We start from the raw sequence: 23,685 nt of genomic DNA, 5'->3' as shown, positions 1-23,685 counted from the left end.
GCATGTGCCAGACTCGTGCATATTACAATCCATAAATACATACATAAGCGCATCAAAAATTATTAAAGGTTGTGTTAATTCAAACTTTGTCTTAATAAATAAAACTTATCACGCCAATTAAAGACATTTATGTAAAATAGAAATATAGAACCAAATTTACCTGTGTCCTAGTGTCAAACGGATAAAGCTTGCGGCGCTTGGAACATCTAACGAGAGGGCACTAGTGTAATGCGCGAGAGTCTCGCGTAACGTAGGCAGTGAAATCATACTAGCGAAACAACCAAAATGTTATAATAAAACGAAACCATCTGTCATTATGAATAAAACATAGTAGTCATTTAACCACACATACACATTGAAATTCATAACTAACAAACATCACAATATGTAGAATCCCAACAAGACAGGAAAAGCGCATTTCACCGGCATCAACAAGCAAGAAAATAACTCCTAGTCAGCCAGACTATATTACATTAAGGCAATGAGGGGTTTGAAACTGTCTAAAAAATTTTTGTTTCGAAGCTGCACCTGTTCATTAAGAACAAAACCATCTTTTAGAGATAGATGCTTGAAAATCTCTAATTCTTCAAGCAAGTCTAGTTTGTAACCTTTATTAGCTTGATGAAGCAGCTCTACGTCGTCCAGTTCACTTGGCGTGTGCTGTAAGAGCCATAGATGTTCAGCAAAGGTGGAATTATATACGTTTTCCCCATTTTTACCTAACCTGTGTTCTTTTTACCTAACTTTAATGGGTCTACCTGTCTGCCCTATGTAATAGTTTGGGCAGTCGTTACAAGTAATTTTGTATACACCGGACTTAGTGCTGAGTTCTTCTCGTGCTCCAATATTATGAATTACTCTACGTTTGAGGCTATTATTTACGGGAAAAGCAACTCTATAACCGTATTGTTTCTGTAAGTCTTTTTATCTTATATGAAACGTTCCCTAAAAATGGAATAGAAATAAAGTTATTACTCTCATAGTTTTTTGCCCTGTTATCTCCTAAAGTAGAAAATATTTTTACAGCTGTTTTTTTCTTAGCAATTTGGTCAATTAATTTAGGGTCGTATCCATTGTTAGTAGCTATTGATTTTAATAAAGATATTTCATTTTCAAAACAATTCTGTGCTAAAGGTGTGCTCACAGCGCGATGAACTGCAGAATGAAAAGAAGGCGATCTTGTGAGTTTGAGGATGACAGGAATCTGCTGGAATAATATTATCAGAAAAAGTTTCTTTACGGAAAATGTCGAAGCTAATAGTGTTACCCGATAACTTAAGTTTCAAATCAAGAAAATGGAGTTCTCTCTCGTTATTTTGTATCTCTTTTGTAAATTTCATTTTCTCGTGGAAACTGTTGAAAACATGAAACAGTTGTTGTAGATCTTGGTCACACCCTTGAAATAGTATGAGTATATCATCAACATAACGAGCATAAAAAGAAATCTTATTGCCTAACTTACGGTTGTTTTTGAAGAAATTTTCTTCTAGTGCATTCACAAAGATGTCAGCAAAGATGCCAGCTAACAGGCAACCCATGGCTAAGCCGAATGGTTGCTCATACATTTTACCATTAAACTGAAAGTAATTGTAATCTAGTACAACCTGTAGTAGTGACATAAGTTCCGACAACTATAGCTCACTTAAAGTTTTATGTTGTCGAATGTTACCTTCAATAATCTTAAGAGTGATATCCACTGGAACATTAGTGTATAAACTTACGACGTCAAAAGAAACCAAACGAGAGGAAGAAGTGATCTCTATTGATTTTAGCTTGTTTATTACCTCAGCACTATTTTTAACAGAGTAATTGTTTCCAAAAACAAAGGCTTCTTTAATTTTAGTGTGTAAAAATCTCGCTAATTTGTGATGTGGGCTCTTTATTCCGTTAACAATGGGACGAACTGGGTGTTGACTTTTGTGTACCTTAAACTGACTTCTAAGCGTAGGTGCTCTAGGGTTCATCTTAATTAAGGTTTTCTTTTGAAACTTTCATAAGATGTTTACTTCTTCTTAACGTATCTCTAATTTGCTTTTGTAACGTAAGGGTATGATCCTGCTCAATTTCAAATATACCATTTTCTTCGAAAAAAGCCAAAGTTTTAGCAATATATTCACTTTTATAGGCTACAACAAGCGAATTTCCTTTGTCTGATTTAGTGATGAGAGCCTCATTATTTTTTAATTTACGGTTAATACTAGTAATGATGTTACTACCTCTCTGTTTTAAATCACTGTTTTTTACCGACTTGACCTCTCTTTCTATAATTGCGCTACATTCATGAGCTATCCTATTTTGTTGGGATTTTTCAGTTTTTACGGAGTCAAGACCAACTTTAAGGTCAACAATAAAATTATCTACCACTTTAGGATCATTAATATTAGGCATGAAATTGTATTTAAAACCTCTCGCTAGCATGGCGCTTTCTTGAGGGGTAAAGCTTATAGAAGTATTGTTTAGTACTCTGTCGAAAAATTAGTGTTCGCAATTGACAGTTCTTTTTGCATGAACAACGTTAGATTTTGGGGGTCACATTTTCCAGTTTATGAAGTTCAAAATCATGCCTACACTGAATTTCAACCTTAAGATTGTGTAACCACTCATTAACACTATGCCAAATACTGTCTACATGAAAGTTAAAATAATCTTTAAAAGTTCTAGTAATACAGAGATACAAAGAGTAAGCTTCTTCATTTAGTTTATCTTTCTTCTTATAAAGGTCACTGATTCTGTCACTCATAATTTGTTTCACCAGTTTAGCTTTAGTAGATGGAAACTTCTTACACTGTTTCACTTTGATAAAAGCCTTCACGTAATTCGGTGTCAAATGGCGTCTCTCACACTGTTTAGTGAAGTCAATAGCAGTACCTGTTTTCAGGATTTTAAATGAGATGTCCATGTATTTCGAAACAGCCTTTGAAACCTGGGCAGGTACATATTTCAAGATTTTAAACATGGCTGCAGCAGCAACTGTCATCCTTTATTGTGAAGAATTTTAACAGTTGCTGCTGCAGCTATCTTTAAAATCTTGAAATGCTGAGAGAATTAGGTTAGGAAAGAAGACACTTAAAGCAGTAAATGAGTTCTGCTATTTGGGGAGCAAAATAACTGATGATGGTCAAGGTAGAGGATATAAAATGTAGACTGGCAATGGCAAGGAAAGCGTTTCTGAAGAAGAGAAATTTGTTAACATCGAGTATAGATTTGTGTCAGGAAGCCGTTTCTGAAAGTATTTGTATGGAGTGTAGCCATGTATGGAAATGAAACATGGACAATAGTTAGTTTCGACAAGAAGAGAATAGCTCTCAAAATTTGGTGCTACAGAAGAATGCCAAAAATTAGATGGGTAGATTACGTAACTAATGAGGTACTGAATAGAATTGGGGAGAAGAGGAATTTGTGTCACAACTTGACTAGAAGAAAGGGTCGGTTGGTAGGACATGTTCTGTGGCATCAAGGGATCACCAATGTAGTGTTGGGGGGGGCAGTGTGGAGGGTAAAAATCGTAGAGGGAGACAAAGAGATGAATACACTAAGCAGATTCAGAAGGATGTAGGTTGCAGTAGTTAGTTGGAGATGAAGAGGCCTGCACAGGATGGAGTAGCATGGAGAGCTGCATCAAACCAGTCTGTGGACTGTTGACGACAACAACGACGACGACAATGTCGTAGCTGACAATTAGAAATCCTTCCACTTTATCATTTATCGAGACATTTAACATCCTGTGACTATTCTTATTTTCAAAACGCAATTTTGAAATTCTCAAAAAGTTACAAATTTTCATTGTTTATATTTCCAAAGAAAGTGAAAAATCTTATGTATAGTATTGGGAACAAAGTATTTATTGAAAATAAATTCAGATATCACTTTTGGTTTCTTTACTACAATGTCACTTTTGCCTTTCGTTGTGACATTTTCACAAATACTCTCATTTAGAGAGGTCTGTAGTGTTTTAAGAAATCATCAGAAAATCAAAATATTGTAGTTTTGGAGAAGTATCATGTGGAACTTCTACATATATTTTTTTTTTTCAGCGAACTTTGAAGTAGTGATATGACACGTTCACTTTTGATTTGCCTGATTTGAGATGAAATTGCCCAAGAGAGGGTCAAAGAAGAAATGGTTGAACTAGTTCAACAAGATGAAACGAGGTGTAATCACATGACAGTTGTGTGCAGTTTGCAGCTAGGTTACAGTTGTTTGTGCTTTAGTAATTCATGGTGCTAAAAACTGAGTGAGCTGCACTAGACGAAGAAACTTTCTGCTCCTGTTGTCTTCTGAGCTTGTTTCAAAACACATTGAAGTCCAAGCTGCCATTAAAATATAAACATGGTAAATTATATACTCAGAATGACTTTTTTTACATATAAATCTAATTTATCTCCATGCGAACTGACAGTCTGTAGTGACTACTAATGGTACTAATTGTGGAGTGACTGCCGCAGGGCTAATAATCATCTGTAATGGGAGATTAGACTGCAGGGCGACACATCAGTGATCCACAGAATGCGTACACACTGTTACACAGGAGAGAGAGCATTGCTGTATCTCAGGAATGTCTGCATATATGATTTACTATGTTTGGTTGTGAACTATGTGCTAGGTATGTCTTAAAAGTGTGTGATGTCAGAAATGAATGTGAAAACTACACAGCCGTTTTAACTTCTAACATGTATCTCTGTCACCTTGCTCATGTTTTGGAAACTGACAGTAGTTATGTTCAATGATCAGCTTCTCCATATTGATAATACAAGTTACTAAGAAACTGTAAAATGGCAATAAATGTAAAAAAAATGTGCAATTTCTTAGCTGGAACAGTTTCTTTCTTTACCTGTATTTCTGTACTTATTGTGATGAAATAAAACTTCTTTCTTTATGTATATAATAATAATAATAATAATAATAATAATAATAATAATAATAATAATAATAATAATAATAATAATCTTTGTCATATTTAGGTTTGGTCAAATATTGCTGCAATGAGTTTCGCCCTTTTACCAGTCTGTGTATTCCTAATGGGTGGAACGATGAGGAGAATTGTGCTGATTCTTGCACTTTCTATTTTTGCTGTAAGTTACTTTAAGACTCAAAAACTGCTGCTTAAGGTGAGTTACTTCTGTTGTAACATTACCAATTCTAGTATTCATCCTTTTTACTTCATATGTAGTTTAAAAATGTATTATTAGTGGTTAAATTTAGTAGGAAAGTTCTGGTAGAATGTAAATAATTTAGGAGTAAAGGGGACCACTCACTGAATAGCAGAAGCATTGTCATTAACAGGCTCCTACAAGAGAGAATGAAAACTTGCTAGCTTTCAGAGGAAAACCCTTCCCAAGCTAGAGCCTGCCCCCCCCCCCCCCCCCCCCCTCTCTATCTCTCTCTCTCTCTCTCTCTCTCTCTCTCTCTCTCTCTCTCTCTCTCTCTCTATTTATTTTTCATATTTACTTTAATTCATTGGTAGATTACAAATTTTGAAATGATGGCGGAAAGTATAATTATCCTTACACAAAAATGTCAAAGTGAAGTTATTGAACAATTTCTGCATCTTGAGCTGGCAAAATTCCTTTCTCAGTCAACTGACATGATGTATTTGTAGCAGTATTACAGAGAGCTATGAAACCTTGTGAGTATACACACCAAATTATGTCACTGTTTTATGTTCACTATTGTTTAATTTGAAATAATTATAGAAATTGGCAACAGAAGGCAGCACCAGCCGAGAAAGGTAGCGAGATGTTGGTACATCGTTTTCGTGTACGATGAGTCCAGTTTTCAAGCAAAAGATGGCTCGTGCATTGAGAAAATCATAATCTAACTTATTCTCAGATGTGGTCTTTTTAACACAGTCATGGCTGGCCCAACTTAAGGTTTTGCTTGGTCTACAAAATGTTAATAATATGGAAAGGATAGAGTATTACATAACTTCTAGAAGAGGTATTGAGTCAGAGACATGCGCAGTGAAGAAGACTGCTACAATATTAAAACTTTTGGACAATGTCTTTCTGATGTAGAAAACACGTTAACACGTGAGCCCAACTGCAGTAAGCCAAATGAAAATGTGAAATATATATGGGAGATGGACAAATTAAAGTTTTAGATCAAATGGTTTGGCCTGCATTTTTTACCTGTGTTTTATAAGAAGATACATGTAGAAACCAACAGCCAAATCTAAAAATGTCAGCTAATGTCAATATGCTCGTAAGAGTGTAGTTTTGTTGTTAGTGAATTCGACTATGAGCTAATTGAAGTTGGCCACTTACCTTGGGCACAGGGATCAATAGCACGGCCACTGCGGAGATACCAGATGTGAGAGGAGAAATGTTAATTTTTAAAAATGCAAATTTGTGCCATTGACTGTAAAATTGTTTGTTTATTCTCTATTGGTTTCAATGATTACAAACATCTTCACAGTAGAAAAATGATGAACATCAATGGTCCAGAGATACATTTTCATCATATATGACCCAATAAAATGTAGATTGTATACAAATGTCATAATACACTGAGGTGACAAGTCATGTGACAGTGATACGCACATCTACAGATGGCGGTAGTATCATGTACACAAAGTGTGAAAGAGCTGGAACTGTCAGTTGTACTCAGGTGATTGATGTGAAAGGAGTTCCAACATGATTATGGCCGCACAATGGGAACTAAGACATTTGAACATGCAATGTAGTTGGAGCTAAACGTATGGAACATTCAATTTCGGAAATCTACATCTACATCTACACCTACATGGATATCCTGCAAATCACACTTAAGTGCCTGGCAGATGGTTCATCGAACCACCTCAACGGTGATTCTCTATTCTGCTCTCGAATAGTGTACAGAAAAAACACTATATCTTTCCATGCGAATTTTGATTTTGCTTATTTTATTATGATGAGTGTTTCTCCCTATGTAGGTTGGTATTGACAAAATATTTTTGCATTCATAATAGGAAGTTGCTGAATTTCATGAAGATCCCACCCCAATGAGAAACGCCATTGTTTTAATGATCCCCAAATCCTGTATTGTGTCATGGACACACTCTCCTGTATTTCTCAATTGTACAAAATGTGCTGCTCTTCTTTGAACTTTCTCAATGTATTACATTAATCCTATCTGGTAAGGACCCCACACCGTGCAGCAGACCTCCAAAAGAGTATGGACAAGCATAGTGTAGACAGGCTCTTTAGAAGATCTGTTATATCTTCTAAGTGTTCTGCCAAGAAAACGCAGTCTTTGGTTCACCTTCCCCACAACATTTTCTGTGCGTTCTTTCCAGTTTAAGTTGTTCATAGTTGTAGTTCCTAGGTATTTAGTGGAATTTATGGCCTTCAGATTTGATTGATTCATCATTTAAATGAAGTTTAACAGGTTTTTTAGCACTCATGTGGGCGACTTCATACTTCTCATTATTTAAGGTCAATTGCAAATCTTCTCACCAGACATATCTTTTTTAAATTGGTTTACAGTTGGGTTTGATCATCTGATGACTTTACTAGACAATAAATGACAGCATCATCTGCAAACAACCTAAGACGGCTGCTCGGATTGTCTCCAAAAATCTTCATATAGATAAAGAACAGCAAAGGGCCTAAAATGCTAGCTTGTGGAATGCCAGAAATCATGTCTATTGTACTTCATGACTTTCCATCACATACTATGAACTGTGACCTCACTGACTGGAAATCACAAATCGTCACATAACCGAGATGGTCTTCTGTAAGTGTGCAATTTGATTGCAAGCAACTTGTGAGGCACGGTGTCAAAAGCTTTGTGGAAATCTAGAAATTTCTTGTTGATAGCACTCAACACTTTGTGGGGGCATGTTGTTTCATAAGAACAATGTTTACTAAATCTGTGTTGACTGTGACAATAGACCATTCTCTTGGAAGTAATCCCTAATGTTTGAACACAGTATGTATTCCAGAATCCTGCTGCATATCAACATTAATGATGTGGACCTGTAATTTAGTGGATTACTCTGCTTACTTTCTTGAATATTGGTGTGACTTGTGCAACTTTCCAGGCTTTGGAATCGGATCTTTCATCCAGCGAGTGATCATACGTGGTGATTAAATATGGAGCTATTAAGTCAGCATACTCTGAAAGAAAACTAAGCGATATACGGTCTGGACCAGAAGACTTGATTTTATTAAGTGATTTAAGTTGCTTCACTGCTCTGAGGATACATTCTTTCAAGTTACTCATGTTGGTGGCTGTTTTCGATTCGAATTCTGAAATATTCACTTTGTTTTCTTTGGTGGAGGAATTTCAAAAGGCTGTGTTTCATAACTCTGCTTTAGCAGCACTGTCATTGATAGTATTTCCATTGCGATCACATAGAGAATGCATTGATTGTGTCTTGCCACTAGCAAACTTTAGATACAACCAGAATCTCTTTAGATATTCTTCCAGGTTTGAGATAGTTTCACTGTGGAAACTATTGTAAGTACTAAATTTCAGGCTTTCGTAAAAGGTTCACAATGTCGGAGATTATTTCATTCATTTAAATTTGGCCTGCTTTTGTTGCTGTTTCTGTAACAGTGTACCAAAGGGGATCAGCTCCATCGCTTGAGAAACTAACGAACCGTGGAAATTCCAGGATGGAATGTAATAACATGGGTGGTTTCAGTTGCCTGAGATTCTCTCTCTCTCTCTCTCTCTCTCTCTCTCTCTCTCTCTCTCTCTCTGTGTGTGTGTGTGTGTGTGTGTGTGTGTGTGTGTGTGTGTGTGTGTGTGTGTGTGTGTGGTTGACGAAGGCCTTAATGGCCGAAAGATTTATTTGTTGTGACAGTCTTTTTGTTGTGCCTATCTGCGACTCAGCATCTCCACTATATGGTTTGTTAGTTTATGTGGTATAAATCTGTTAGGGTATTTCTCTGGCTTAAGGCCACATCTGGTCCTCACCGACATTGTTAATTTGGAAGGATTGGAGATTGTCTCTCAGGAAGGCATCAACTGAAGATGAAATGAAATTTAGTAATTTTTCATTCAGATAATGTTTACCTGAGATCCTTGACAGGTGGTTTAGAGGATAGCATGTGTTACAGTCAGTGGCTGTGGCCTGTGCCATCAGGTGCCACAAAAATCAGAGGGACTGCATCATTTGGGGCCAGTGACACACGTGCATAACTGATGTGAAGGAAAATAGGGAAATAAATGAACGGACAATATGTGAGAAATGAAACAGAACTAAGTCGCATGTCAGGTGGGGTGGGTAGCAGGAGAAATGATGCTGGGGTGGGAGTGAGGGTCAGGGCCGACAGCTCAGAGGCAGGCAACGGGTGTACGGGATAGAAATGACACGTCGGGCCAGTGTGTCCGTACTACACACGAGGGCGGTGGAAAGGTAGGGCGCGGGACAGAGGAAGAGGGAGGCTGTCAGATTGAGGATGTGGATTGACAATTGTGGGAACAGTGGTCACTTTGCAATGATAACTACCATCTGTGTGGTTGAGAAAAGCTGGTTGCAGGAGGTAGGATCCAGGGTGCATGGACCGTGAAGAAGTCAGTTAATTTGAGTGTGTCATACTAGGCAGCAACTTTTCTGTTGGCCACGGTTTGTCATTCTGCATTCGTTTATGTCAACAGCTCGACAGTGGTCACACCGATACGAAATTTGACGTAGATACTGCGGCAGAGTCTGTACGGTGTGGCCGTGTTTGCAGGTCGCTCTACCCCTGTCGGAACGAGTGCAGTAGCGTGTACCGGGTGGGTGAACTGGGCAGGTCTTGTATCTCTGTCCTCCACACTGGAAACATCTTAACCACATACCAATTTCCAGGCACCGAGGTGATGGGCAGCTAGAGCCCTGGCAGTGGGTGTGCTTAAAAACCCACGCCATCTAGATTCTTTCTCTGTCCTCTCTTTGTGTAATCCTCGTGGTCTCGATTTCTGCCAGCCCACTGCATCTGCACCCTTTCCCCTTCCCCTTCCTCTGATCGGCACCTGCCTTCCTGTCCGCTTCTCCACACTGTTGTTATTGTCCTACAGATTCGCTGCCCTGTGTTGCATTCCTATCCCGAGAACCTGCTCCACCCTTTCCAGTCACTTGCCGTCTTTCTCCAACTCTTGTCCCCACTTCTTCTTTTCACCTGACTAACGTGACACGTCCCCTCACCCCAGCGTGTTGGCCAAATTGCAGTCCTGATATTGTGTGTTCGGCCAGCACAGTGTAGCTGTACAGGCTCGTGTACGTGCGGGTGGGCGTGCGCACACACAGTCTTTAAAGCATTGATGTGAAAGCTTGTGAAGTCCTTGTTCTGTTTAGTGTCTGTCAGTGACTCGATGCTTCTGGTATTTGGTGAATTGTCTCCTATACTTTTAAGTTATTTATGAGGGCTATTCAAAAAGTAGGGAACATTTCTATCTGATCCGCTAGGTGCCCACCGACCACGTATATTTTGGTATGTGCACGCTCGGCAGCTGAGTCGGCACCAGACCGTGACAGCAGGAACGTCTCTGCGCGTATGTGATAAGGTTTTTGCTGGCAAAAAACCTAAAACTTATAGAAATGTATCGTGAACTGTGGGAAGTGTACGGAAATGACGTAATGAGTGAATGTTCCATCTGGAAATGGTGCATTCGATATAAAAATGGCCGAACCAACCTTCGTGATGAAGAAAACAGTGGATGCCCGAACATTATGACTGTCGACCTTGTCACTAAAGTTGACGAAACCATCGCTTCGCAATAATGGAGCTTCCATTTTCTTTTCCACAATTTTCATGGACTTTGTTGTTTGTCACTCGAAAGCTAGGCTACCAAAAATTTTGTGCACAATGAGTACCCAAAATGCTTACACAGCACCATAAAGAACAGCAAATTGGGGCAACATTGACATTTCTGGAGACCTACCACAGACACGGTGATTCACTACTGGATCGAATCGTAACCGTTGATGAGACTTGGGTGAAACACATCAATTGCGAGACTAAATTATAGTCCGTGGAGTGGGGGCATACAAGGTCCCCCCCTCCCCCAAACTAAGAAAATATTTGCAAACCTTGTGAGAAAGGAAGTTCATGGCAACAGTGTTTTGGGATAGGCAAGGTGCGCTTCTTATTGACTTTCTCGAACGTGGAACAACCGTAAATTCTGCCTGGCACTGTCAAACTTTGCACAGCCTTAGAAGAGCAGTTCAAAAGAAAATTTTGTTTTTGCACGACAATGCCCGACCTCACACGGCAAACCACACTAAAGAACTCCTTAATTCATTCAAATGGGAAATTTTCCCTCAACCACCCTATAGCCCCGATCTTGCACCAAGTGACTTCCACTTGTTTCCCAAGGAAGAACTGGCTTGCAACGCAGTGTTTTGGTGATGACACGGAACTACAGGCAGGCGTGACTCACTGGCTGAAGTCTCGGGTGGCAGAATTTTACGACAGAGGTCTTTCAAAGCTTGTCCACTGCTATAAGTACCTCAATGTGTTTGGTGACTGTGGAAAAGTAGTATGACAGTCACTCTTTCAGATGTATATAGTAAAATGTATTTCTTGTACTCAGATTTTTTTAATGCCAAATCGTTCCCTACTTTCTGAGTAGCCCTTGTACATTATGCCAGAACTTTCCTTATCATATAAATAGATACCTCTCATCTTTCTGTAATATTCTTTCCACTATAATATGTTTTGTAACTTCATTGTATAATGCTTGTTAATGCATCAGGCACTAAAACTAAATGGATAGTGAACAATACATTTCATATTCATTTACTTCTCGTGTGTATGTGTACTTCAGGTGCACTCGGTTTCGTTTTTATAATGATAAGTCACTAAAATGTACTGAGAAGTTGGCAAAGCTGTTTATGTGACAAAGATGTAGATTTGTCTGGTAGTCAGTGTGATTGGAGCTGTCCTAATTGTCCCTGGTTGATGCCAGTATGGTTCTTACTAGTATCTTTGTTTTACTAAGATTTGCTAAGAGTTAAATTCTTATGGTTTGTGTCTTTGTCTATTGTTTTAATATTTTTCATCTTTTCATAAGATTTCGATGATAAGTTAAAATATTGTGTATGATCTAGTGTGAGTGCCACAATGGAATAAATAAATTTGTATTACACAAGGACAAACATTATTTATGATAAACATTGCACAGTAGGTAACACTGAAGTAAATATCTTGTTACAGAAACTAGAGTTGCAGAATGAACGCATTTTGATGAAACAGACACAGTGCAGCCCACGTAGGCGAGCATGGTTCAACTTCTTTGGTTCAGATAATGAAGCGGAGTGTTTAAAACAGCTACATGCTCAGAAGATTGATCCTTCTCTAGAAGTTACACCAATTCAAGTTGTTTCACATATGACAGCAGTTGGCGTGCTGCAGCCCATGGAACACTTTAGCATTATGTTTTCACGTTTTTCAAACCAAATATTTGGTAAGTCATTCTTGCCTATTTTTTAATACAGTGCAGTAGAAAGCAGGAATACAATTCCTATATTTTAATCGTTCTGTGTAAATGTTTGGTTCCCAGAAACAGCCCTTTCATTGCTTTGCACTTATCCATTAGTTCTGATTTTCTGTTGCCGTATACTTGCCATCGTGTTGACGGAGCTTCCTGTATGTATCTCGCACACTTTCGAGCGACACATGTTCTGTTGCTGAAAAGTAAGTGACCTTCAGTTTCACCCCCTTTCTCCAGCCTTCTACCTGACTGGTTCAGCTCTGTGAACTCTCATCACATTTTGCAATGCGCTGGGTGTGCCTGTTTCTGAGGCACACATTCTTCGTACAGGCTTATAATGGAAGCAACTCGTGGTGGCACTACACCCCAACCTGAGTGTGAAAGTGTGCAGTCCTTACTGGTCCACTTGGCAGAGTTATGCTGCATATTTCTGGACCTCAGCTTTAATGTCATAAATCTGTTAGACGTGGCTGAAGTGGAGTGCCCCCTCCAGCCCTGTAAGACTTGATGGCTGTGCTCTTTTGAGGCAGGGCAAATGTAATAGGATATTTAAGTATAAACTTACTCACCAAGGCTTTGCTAAAGTCCAAAAATAAGGACAAAGAGCCTAAATTCATGCACACTGGAACAAAACACTTTCAGAAGAAAGTGTCTTATCTGTGCAATATACAAGCCATCCAAAGTTAGGCAGCTTTCTAGTTTTAATGTGCACTCTCAGGTCTTAAATCTCTGTATGAACACACAATTGTAGCTGGAAATATGGACATCAATTACCTATACAACAGTGTCTCCATTAAAATATTATGGTTTGTGTTTTCCTTCTCAAAACTTATGTTGTTTCCACTTGGGTCAACTCACCATACAGCAGACTGTCATACATTTATTGATAGATTTACAATCAAACTCCAAATAAGGTAACTTGCACTGATGAAATCTCGGCGCACAGCACTTCAGCTCGGCATATAATATTTGTGACCTACTGCAATGTCCAAAGAACCGTCTATGAGGAGCAAATTTTAGAGCTAAGTTTACATGAACAGGCAGACACGTTAGGGCAGCTGATGTTATTCCACATACAATAGCTTGCTTATTCACAACCACACACTGTAGCAAAATTTCTAATATGTGTTCGCAGCTGCAAGTATAATATAGTGAATTCTAGCCCCCAGCCACTTACTGCTCCCATCCTTTCCTATACCAGACTCCCTTGTACTCGATTACCGCGATCCTACTCTGGGGACTTCTGTACGAGAGCTCATGCCAGCTGGAACTGTCAACGAATGCCCACGTTTGGTACAGTTTTGAAATTTGCTCTTTCAGTCATATTTCTCAATTATAGTAGCTATGTGCCCTGGGCCGCAGTTATATTCGTAGTGGGGTGATCTGATGTCCAAATGTTACTCGAAGGTGTTTTCCCTGCTCAGTGGTGCAGTAGTGTCATCCAGTTAGTCGGTAAGTCACTCGACTCTCACAGGTTGAAGAGAACAGCTTCACGCCAGTGTCACTCTGTTCCTCGTCCCCATTCCTCGACGCCGGCGACGGGTTTGTAACCGCCTTGCCAGCAGACACTCCCGCGCTGTACTTGGAAGACTTCGTTCTCGGTACAGCTCCCACTCTGCAGATTTGGCTTTTTCGCAACTTGGAGGTGCTGTCCGGAGGGCCTCCACTCGAACCCTTTCCCACAGTTTCCATTCCTCTCCCACAAAAGGTGGTCGAAGCATTTCTGTCGCCCTCTTGCAGTCTGTCCCGACTTGGAATTCTACAGGTACCCAGTGCTCGAGCACTGTTGCAAAAGCCCGATTTTTAGGATTACTCTGCTGTAAAGCTGACTTAGCTGCCACGTATTAGACGAGCTGCCAGTTGCTATAGCTGTCTGGGCTAGTCCTGTCGTCTCCTTGCTGAAATGAGGCTCTTCCCTCTTTAGTCGCAACAATACAACTGCCGTTCACTTGTGCGAATACAGTCAGACAATTTCCTACAGTGTTTCTGCTTACGAGTGACATCGGCCACCGACACCAGCAGCTGGGCGATATTACTGGTCAGAATGCATCTCGAAGCCCTCTGCTGGGACACGCACATCACTTCTGTAGAATGTACTTCGTGTGTTACCCACCCACATGCTGCGTTAATTATTTCTCTCACCTAATTTTATTATTGACATTCCAACTGATGTGCATTACATTTTTAGCGTTTTCAGTATTACTGTCGTGAATCTCAAGACTAGAAGGCATTATTTACTCTATAACTGTCTCTACTACCCTTCTCGGTTCAGTTTGGAGTCGTAAGAAAGTCAGGTTTCACTCGCCACAGGTGGTCTCTGAGAGACACCTTGTCAGCTCTGACCTACGTACCAGCCTGGTCTGTGTACTTTCACTTCTTCGTAGATTGTCTCAGCTCTACAATCAGTATTGCCTTTAATGCCTCAGCTTTGCCACGCCAATGTACGTCAGTCATTTGATTGCATTTTTGGTATATATATCACTAACGTCGGATGAACTACCCCTTGACTGAGGGACTGTTAAGTCCCTTAACACCAACTGAACAACTGTGGCAATAAACATGAGACTGTCGTGCCCTGTGTTTGCTCTTTCATCTTCTCGATCATTGCAGACACATTTATCTATCTTAGACTCTTACATGACTGTGTGATCAGCACAGCAGTAACACTCACTCAAATGAGTAACTGCATAACACAGCTAACTTCTCAAAATCTGTTTCAGGAACTTGAGTTTGGAATGACCTTCCTAAAAATATCAGCAATTAAATTCCTGTACAATTGCAAAATATAGCTAATGTTTCGTCTTGAATCACAATAGCTCTCTCTTCTATATATTTGCCTGCAGCTCACTCTTGTCGTTCTCCCCTCCGCCATTGCTTTTCTCTCCTTGTCTACAAAGTCCTCTAATGAAAGTTGCTTCTTTGTTGACAGCTATTGCAACTGTCATGTTAACCTTCTCCTCTTTAATTATGTCTTCTGTTCCTGCTAATTTTAAAATGCCTCCAAATGTGCTAAACAAATTATTATTACACTTAATGCCCTGTATTTATTATTATTATTATTCGCTGTTGTTGTTTGTATTGGTTATTATAACTGCTCTCATAATAATTTTTAAATGTACATAATGGAATAGGTACGCATAGAAACTGAAAATATTTTATAATATCGTTTGTGTAGCTGCGTCCTCAAGGTCTGAATTGAGTCAGGCTAAATTAACAAAGAATGCCTGCTATGTGGAATTTGTGATACTGAAGGCAAGTTGTGTGTGTGTGTGTGTGTGTGTGTGTGTGTGTGTGTGTGTGTGTGTGTGTGTGTTTTAGGGGGGTGGGGGTAGTGTGGGTGCCAGCATGCTTATTGTATAAATTGTAGTGGCTGCTAAGAGTACTTCATAGTAGTTGTGCATATTCCATAAATGCATTAATAAATATCACAAAGTTGCAGTGTTCTATAGTCTCTGTGGGACAATGAGTTAGAATATTGGACTAAGATTATATGAAAATGAAAACGAAATATTGCCAATATCAAAATAACATATGCTTCTTTGTGAAGATTGTTGAAGTACCACACAAATTTATTTGGGTGAACGTAGATATGGATCCTGTCTATGATGCAGCAAAGCAGAGTTCAGCTTACTGAGTTTCTTGAATGAAGAGGAGCACTGTTGAGTAGCTTATACACTCCAGTCCGTGCCCTGGTTAATAGCTTGTTTTTGAAGTGTTAAATCTTGCACACGGGTCCCAATGCAAGTTAAAAACTGCACATCCTCAGAGCTCAGGTCTGTTAGTTGCCATTAGGTCTGTTAGATTTCTATATCATGAGTGGACTTACAGACCAGCTTCTCTAGGTAGTTTCCAGTTCTGTTGTACAAAAATCTTGTCACACCTGCCACTTAAAAAATTGTAATTATGCCAGTCAGTTGTTGGATGATTAGTCCCTCCAATGATGACAGTATAATTGAGGAACTTGTGTACTAGCGAATTGATGCTTTTTCTTACATTTTTGGTTCTCTCTGGGGCTGAGTCTAGTGCTTCATAGGAGGATCCAGTTTACATTTATTGTCACCCTCAGTACTGAGTTTCCCCCAAATTATCGAGCGTGTACCTTCAGTTTAATTTTCTTCTGTGATGGCAGATATGATCTCTGCTTCCTATTTGCCTGTCCTTTCAATACACACCATACACATCAGTTTATTCAAAAAAATCTCACTGTGTCCAGTTTTGGGTTTTAACCAGCTTTCTGTCACCTATATTAGGAGCACCACTTCTTTTGATGAATGCTTCGAACTCTGTAAAGTTGTTGTGAATTCTTCAGCAGTTTATCACTGCACAGTGTCTGGAAAGTAAATAGTTATTTTAAAATGGCTGTGGAAGTTTAGATATCGGTGGAATTGCAATGAAATGGTGTGCACTCAGAGATTTGGATTTCTGCAGTCACTGCAAGATCACCCTTCACCCGGCTCAGAGGCCGTATTGCTATGACAGAACCTCGCTGCCAGACTAGAGTTGTACCCCGTGCTCAGTATTTGTTTCGTCTTACTCCCTCCCCTTTCTCTTTTTTCCTACTTAGCAAGTGCACGTTCTTAAATTTTCTTTAGTGCAGCCGATTACCACGAAAGAAGCTGCACTTGGCAGCCGAAAAGACAGTAGATTGCCTGACTGTTCAACCAATGCAGACGTCATGCTGTACTGTGAACAGAGTGAATGCTAGAGTTCATCCAGAAACAATAAAGAATTGTCACAGAAAGTTAATGACTGCAGGCTCGGTAAAAGATGCAAGAAAAACCGGTCATCCACCTGTGTCGCCATCTGACAATAACATGGCAATAGTGCAGAAAATGTTTATATACAGCCCTTCGTAATTGATTAGCTGGGCAGCATATGAAGATAAACTATTGAGGTACGTAGTATATCGAGAATCAAATTAGGTAATGTGGAAACCACATCAGGTGCAACAGCTGGCACTGGGAGACTGTGACTGCAGAATTGAGTGTGGTGAGTCAATGCTGAGTTAGCATGCAGATTGGTGTAAGTTGTTTAATAACATCACTCTGGGAGTGACAAGGCCTTTTTCTGTGTGACGTTTCATCAGTTGACATAATTGCCACTATTTGGCAGATGATGCGGTCTCACTCACAAGTGACTGTGCGGTGTGAATGGCTGCCACGAGGTTTATTGGGCCATTTATCCTGCACAATACAGTGGACACAGAACACTACCTGCAGATGTCTGAAAATTACGTTTGATCCACCGTGTCTGCACGGGATAAGATCGAAGACATTATTTTCGTGCGAGATGGCACATCACTTTGCAAATGTCGTGCATATGTGGTCAGATAAGAAGTTTCCACGATGTCCACGACGACCTAGTGAGTGACGTGCTAGAAGTTCAGATGTGACACTGTGTGACTTCTTTCTGTGGGTCTGGGCAGAATGTGAGGTGTACCGGATGAAACCTCACCACTGAAAGAATTGGAAACACGGATTGGGATGATATCGGCAGAATCTCACAGCTTCCTCCACAGGTATGTGGATTCCGTACCCAGTCATTTGAGACGGTTGGTGGGTGTCAGAGGTGCCTGCAGTGAATTTTGAACTGTGCATCCACATTCTTACATAACAATATCTGCACAATATTAATTTCAATAAATTAAGATTGTAAATATAGAATTTATTTACCTTTTACGATGCCTAGTTACTTTACAGACATACTGTAGAATTTCAGTACTCTCATCTGAGGGGCATTTCTTTAACAGCTATCATTGGCTCGACAGAACAAAAAGTCACTCAATCTATACAGCCCTCGTTTGCACGCCACACAGTCAGCTACCTGGGTAGCAGTCACTGGTATATGGTGCACTCGTGTCCCATTTATGGGATCCTACAGTTTTCGAGGCTGTGGTGCAAGTCTAGGAAGTTGCATCCTAGTTTGTCACAGAAGTGGCCAATTCTTAGGTTAAAGCCTTCCACTCGACTCAGAATGAGGGGACTACAATCACTTCTGGGACAGTGCTGCAGAGTGCGAGATTCCCTGAAGTTTTTCGAACGAGGCCTGTCTTCTCGCCCTTTACTGCTAGTCACTAGAGTGATCAAAGTACGACCCTGGCCTTCAGGTGACAAGTACCATTCATTCCAACGTGTGCCACAGTCTAGTCGGTCACATCCTGTTCCCTCAACAGATGCCAGAACAGCCTCTATTAAATGAAGTCTGTAGGCATACACATAGTGCGTAGGGTGATTTTTTACCCATCCATTGCTGTATTTTCTGCAAGGGGTAAGACTAATCACCATGTACTTGAATTGCTGGTGATAAAAAGGCCCGTACCCTTGGGCTTGCTTCTTCTTGATAAGAGATACAGCATGTTCCTCAACAGGTGAAATGTGATCCAGTGGCTCAGTTTCATCAACAGAGAACTCCAAAAACTTAAGAGGACAGGAGCATTACCCAGAGTTCTCCCCAATAAAAGGGGTGCGTAGGTAGCCTTACCAGTGAACCACACACCAGTCAGTCAGTTGGACAAATAGTGATAGATTCCATACTTTCTGGAAAGGAGACAAGTTCCACAGGAGAGGGTAGCACTTGAAGCACCTTTAATAACTTTGATAAATGTCTCTCGGTAACTGTTGTAACACGTCCATTCACAGCAGCTTCTGCTCGTTAGACAGTAGTCGGGACAAGTTCAGCTGTGTGCAGAAATCAGCTAATTCTGTGAATCCCACTTAACAGTGGGACTACATTGTGGCTGGTGCAGTGCTTTATGGAGCAGTACGCAAATTGCTTTAAACTATTTTGTGGATAAATACCACTCCGTCTACAGGCCACAAGTGGCCCATCGGGACCATCCGACCCCTGTGTCGTCCTCAACGGAGGATGCGGATAGGAGGGGTGTGGGGTCAGCACACCGCTCTCCCGGTCGTTACGATTGTATTCTTCACCGAAGCCACTACTATTCGGTCGAGTAGCTCCTCAATTGGCATCACGAGGCTGAGTGCACACCGAAAAATGGCAACAGCTCATGGCGGCCTGGATGGTCATCCGTCAGAGTGCCGACCACACCCGACAGCGCTTAACTTCAGTGATCTCACGGGAACCAGTGTATCCACTGCAGCAAGGCCGTTGCCTAAATATTAAAATGATTTTGTGGATACTCTTTTAGTATCTGGCTCTGTTGTGCTATAAGGAATAAAAGTTTTGTCGAAGAACTGAAGCGATTAAAATTCGATAAATAATTTAGGAGTAAAGGAGAACTGTCAAGTCACTGACACAGTTTTGTGTGTTGACACAGTTTTGTGTGTTGACACAGTTTTGTGTGTTGACACAGTTTTGTGTGTTGACACAGTTTTGTGTGTTGACACAGTTTTGTGTGTTGACACAGTTTTGTGTGTTGACACAGTTTTGTGTGTTGACACAGTTTTGTGTGTTGACACAGTTTTGTGTGTTGACACAGTTTTGTGTGTTGACACAGTTTTGTGTGTTGACACAGTTTTGTGTGTTGACACAGTTTTGTGTGTTGACACAGTTTTGTGTGTTGACACAGTTTTGTGTGTTGACACAGTTTTGTGTGTTGACACAGTTTTGTGTGTTGACACAGTTTTGTGTGTTGACACAGTTTTGTGTGTTGACACAGTTTTGTGTGTTGACACAGTTTTGTGTGTTGACACAGTTTTGTGTGTTGACACAGTTTTGTGTGTTGACACAGTTTTGTGTGTTGACACAGTTTTGTGTGTTGACACAGTTTTGTGTGTTGACACAGTTTTGTGTGTTGACACAGTTTTGTGTGTTGACACAGTTTTGTGTGTTGACACAGTTTTGTGTGTTGACACAGTTTTGTGTGTTGACACAGTTTTGTGTGTTGACACAGTTTTGTGTGTTGACACAGTTTTGTGTGTTGACACAGTTTTGTGTGTTGACACAGTTTTGTGTGTTGACACAGTTTTGTGTGTTGACACAGTTTTGTGTGTTGACACAGTTTTGTGTGTTGACACAGTTTTGTGTGTTGACACAGTTTTGTGTGTTGACACAGTTTTGTGTGTTGACACAGTTTTGTGTGTTGACACAGTTTTGTGTGTTGACACAGTTTTGTGTGTTGACACAGTTTTGTGTGTTGACACAGTTTTGTGTGTTGACACAGTTTTGTGTGTTGACACAGTTTTGTGTGTTGACACAGTTTTGTGTGTTGACACAGTTTTGTGTGTTGACACAGTTTTGTGTGTTGACACAGTTTTGTGTGTTGACACAGTTTTGTGTGTTGACACAGTTTTGTGTGTTGACACAGTTTTGTGTGTTGACACAGTTTTGTGTGTTGACACAGTTTTGTGTGTTGACACAGTTTTGTGTGTTGACACAGTTTTGTGTGTTGACACAGTTTTGTGTGTTGACACAGTTTTGTGTGTTGACACAGTTTTGTGTGTTGACACAGTTTTGTGTGTTGACACAGTTTTGTGTGTTGACACAGTTTTGTGTGTTGACACAGTTTTGTGTGTTGACACAGTTTTGTGTGTTGACACAGTTTTGTGTGTTGACACAGTTTTGTGTGTTGACACAGTTTTGTGTGTTGACACAGTTTTGTGTGTTGACACAGTTTTGTGTGTTGACACAGTTTTGTGTGTTGACACAGTTTTGTGTGTTGACACAGTTTTGTGTGTTGACACAGTTTTGTGTGTTGACACAGTTTTGTGTGTTGACACAGTTTTGTGTGTTGACACAGTTTTGTGTGTTGACACAGTTTTGTGTGTTGACACAGTTTTGTGTGTTGACACAGTTTTGTGTGTTGACACAGTTTTGTGTGTTGACACAGTTTTGTGTGTTGACACAGTTTTGTGTGTTGACACAGTTTTGTGTGTTGACACAGTTTTGTGTGTTGACACAGTTTTGTGTGTTGACACAGTTTTGTGTGTTGACACAGTTTTGTGTGTTGACACAGTTTTGTGTGTTGACACAGTTTTGTGTGTTGACACAGTTTTGTGTGTTGACACAGTTTTGTGTGTTGACACAGTTTTGTGTGTTGACACAGTTTTGTGTGTTGACACAGTTTTGTGTGTTGACACAGTTTTGTGTGTTGACACAGTTTTGTGTGTTGACACAGTTTTGTGTGTTGACACAGTTTTGTGTGTTGACACAGTTTTGTGTGTTGACACAGTTTTGTGTGTTGACACAGTTTTGTGTGTTGACACAGTTTTGTGTGTTGACACAGTTTTGTGTGTTGACACAGTTTTGTGTGTTGACACAGTTTTGTGTGTTGACACAGTTTTGTGTGTTGACACAGTTTTGTGTGTTGACACAGTTTTGTGTGTTTACACTCTAATAGGGTTCATCTAAGAGCTAAATTGTTGTTGCATCCTCCTCCCCAAACTCCCAATCTGTGCCACTGTTTGGTGAGTTTTGGGCTCAGATACATCCACATTCGTACTCCACAAATCACAGTATGATGCATATGCAAGGGTACCTTGTACCACTGCTAATCATTCCCTCTCCTTTACCATTAACAAATGAAGGGAGCGAAAACTGGCTGTCCGTATGCTATGCCCCCCCCCCCCCCCCCCATGTCTGTGCAGTCTCTAAACAAGATTTATATTTATATTAGTAGTCATAGAATTTTTCTGCAGTCTGTCACAAAACTTTCTCAATGTTTCACATAAAGAAGATCATCTTCCCTCCAGGGACCTGTGTTTGACTTCACAGTGTGTCTGCACAACTTGCATGTTGATCAAACCTACTGATGACAAATCTACGAGCACGCCCTTCAATTGCTTCAAAGTTCATTTAATATCACCTGGTAGGGATATCAAACACTCGAGCAACACTCGGGAATGGGTCGCACAGGTGTTCTGCAAGCACTCTCCTTTAAAGATAAGCTACACGTTCCTGAAAGTCTCCCAGTAAACCTGAGCTGGTCTCACTGGCTCACTCCTTTGCTATTCAGGACAAGAAACTGGGTTCTGTTAGTTGCCAGAGCCTTCGAGCCACTCAGTTATTCGAGAATCTGTCCTGTATGCTTTGAGGTTTGTTAACAGTCGCCAGTGTGGCACTGGCACACTTTCTGAAAATCTAGGAAGACAGAATCTATCGCCCTTCCTCCTCCGTTTCAATGATGTCCTGTGAGAAAAAGGGTGAGTTGAGTCGCACACAAGTGGTACTTTCTGAACCTGTGCTGATCTGTCAACAGAAGCTTTTGTCAAAAGAAAATTTATTATATTCAGAATTAGAATAAACTCAAGAACTCTATGGCAATCCAACATTAATGTAAGAGATAGTAATAGAGAGAGATTCAGAAACAGTAGATAGAATCTATTAATAAAATGTTCTCGGGTTTCAAGCCGCGTCAAGTAGTTTACTGCTCACGAGCTTTCGGCAGAGATCTGCTGTGCCACTGCCATTGTCAAATTGATGATACGTGTGGTTGTCATTGCCATGCTAATATTGCCGCGCCCTCGCACGTGACGTCACTGGTGCTCAGTCCCGCACCATATGTGGTAATGTTTTTGCTGCGCGACTGTCGGGCCCGCTTAAACTCCCTCAAAACTAGATCCCGTGCTGTACTCAGCAGCAATCCACCATCTCTATTGAAGGTGTTGTCAGAAATTCTAATCTCTATGGCCTTGTTTATTACGCTATCCCAGAAGCCATTAGTCCGTTTAATAATAGACGTCGCATCGAATGCAATTCGATGTCAGTTTTCCATAGCATGTTCTGCTACAGCTTACTTTTCAGGATAGCGCAGACAGTAACACCTTTCATGCTCTATGCAGCGCTGTTCAATAGTGCGAACAGTCTGGCTGACATAGAACTGCCCACATCCACACAGTATCTTGTAAATTTCTGGCTTTCTGAGGCCTACATCATCTTTAACAGATTTCATTAGTTGCTGGATCTTTGCTAGGGGCCTGAAGATTGTGTCTATTTTATGCCTCTTCAGGAGCTGACTAATCTTCCCTGTTGTCAAACCACAAAATGGTAAGAATGCAACCTGCTTGGTGTCTTCTTCAGAGGTCTTCTTCCTTTGAGACTTGGATGACACTGCTTGAGAGATCTGTTTGTAGTTGTAACTGTTTTCCTTAAAAACTTTGCGTAAGTGGCTCAATTCTCTCGGCAAGTTTTCAGTGTCTGAGACAGTTTCAGCTCGATGTACTAAGGTCCTCAGAACTGTCTGTTTCTGTGCTGGGTGATGGAAGCTGGTGGCATTCAGATACAGATCCGTGTGGGTGGACTTGCAGTAAACGCTATGAACTAGACCCATCGGGTTTACGATGGACAAGCGCGTCAAAGAACGGCAGGGAACCCTCCTTATCT

General features: G+C 40.4%; 1 protein-coding gene across 2 annotated transcripts in view; it reads left to right on the top strand.

The window, feature by feature from the left end:
• The window catches only part of LOC124774944, a 202,443-nt gene that overhangs the window by 156,044 nt on the left and 22,714 nt on the right, over nucleotides 1-23,685 (top strand). For both annotated transcript variants that reach the window (XM_047249647.1, XM_047249648.1), the window contains exons 5-6: nucleotides 4,962-5,108; nucleotides 12,126-12,375. In XM_047249647.1, the coding sequence (XP_047105603.1) occupies nucleotides 4,962-5,108; nucleotides 12,126-12,375 (397 nt within the window). The remainder of the gene's footprint in view (nucleotides 1-4,961; nucleotides 5,109-12,125; nucleotides 12,376-23,685) is intronic.

The sequence above is a fragment of the Schistocerca piceifrons genome, chromosome 2, assembly GCF_021461385.2.
Source record: "Schistocerca piceifrons isolate TAMUIC-IGC-003096 chromosome 2, iqSchPice1.1, whole genome shotgun sequence".
NCBI lineage: Eukaryota > Metazoa > Arthropoda > Insecta > Orthoptera > Acrididae > Schistocerca > Schistocerca piceifrons.
Note: the sequence above shows the minus strand (reverse complement) of the source record. Positions and strands in the feature narration are given on the sequence as shown.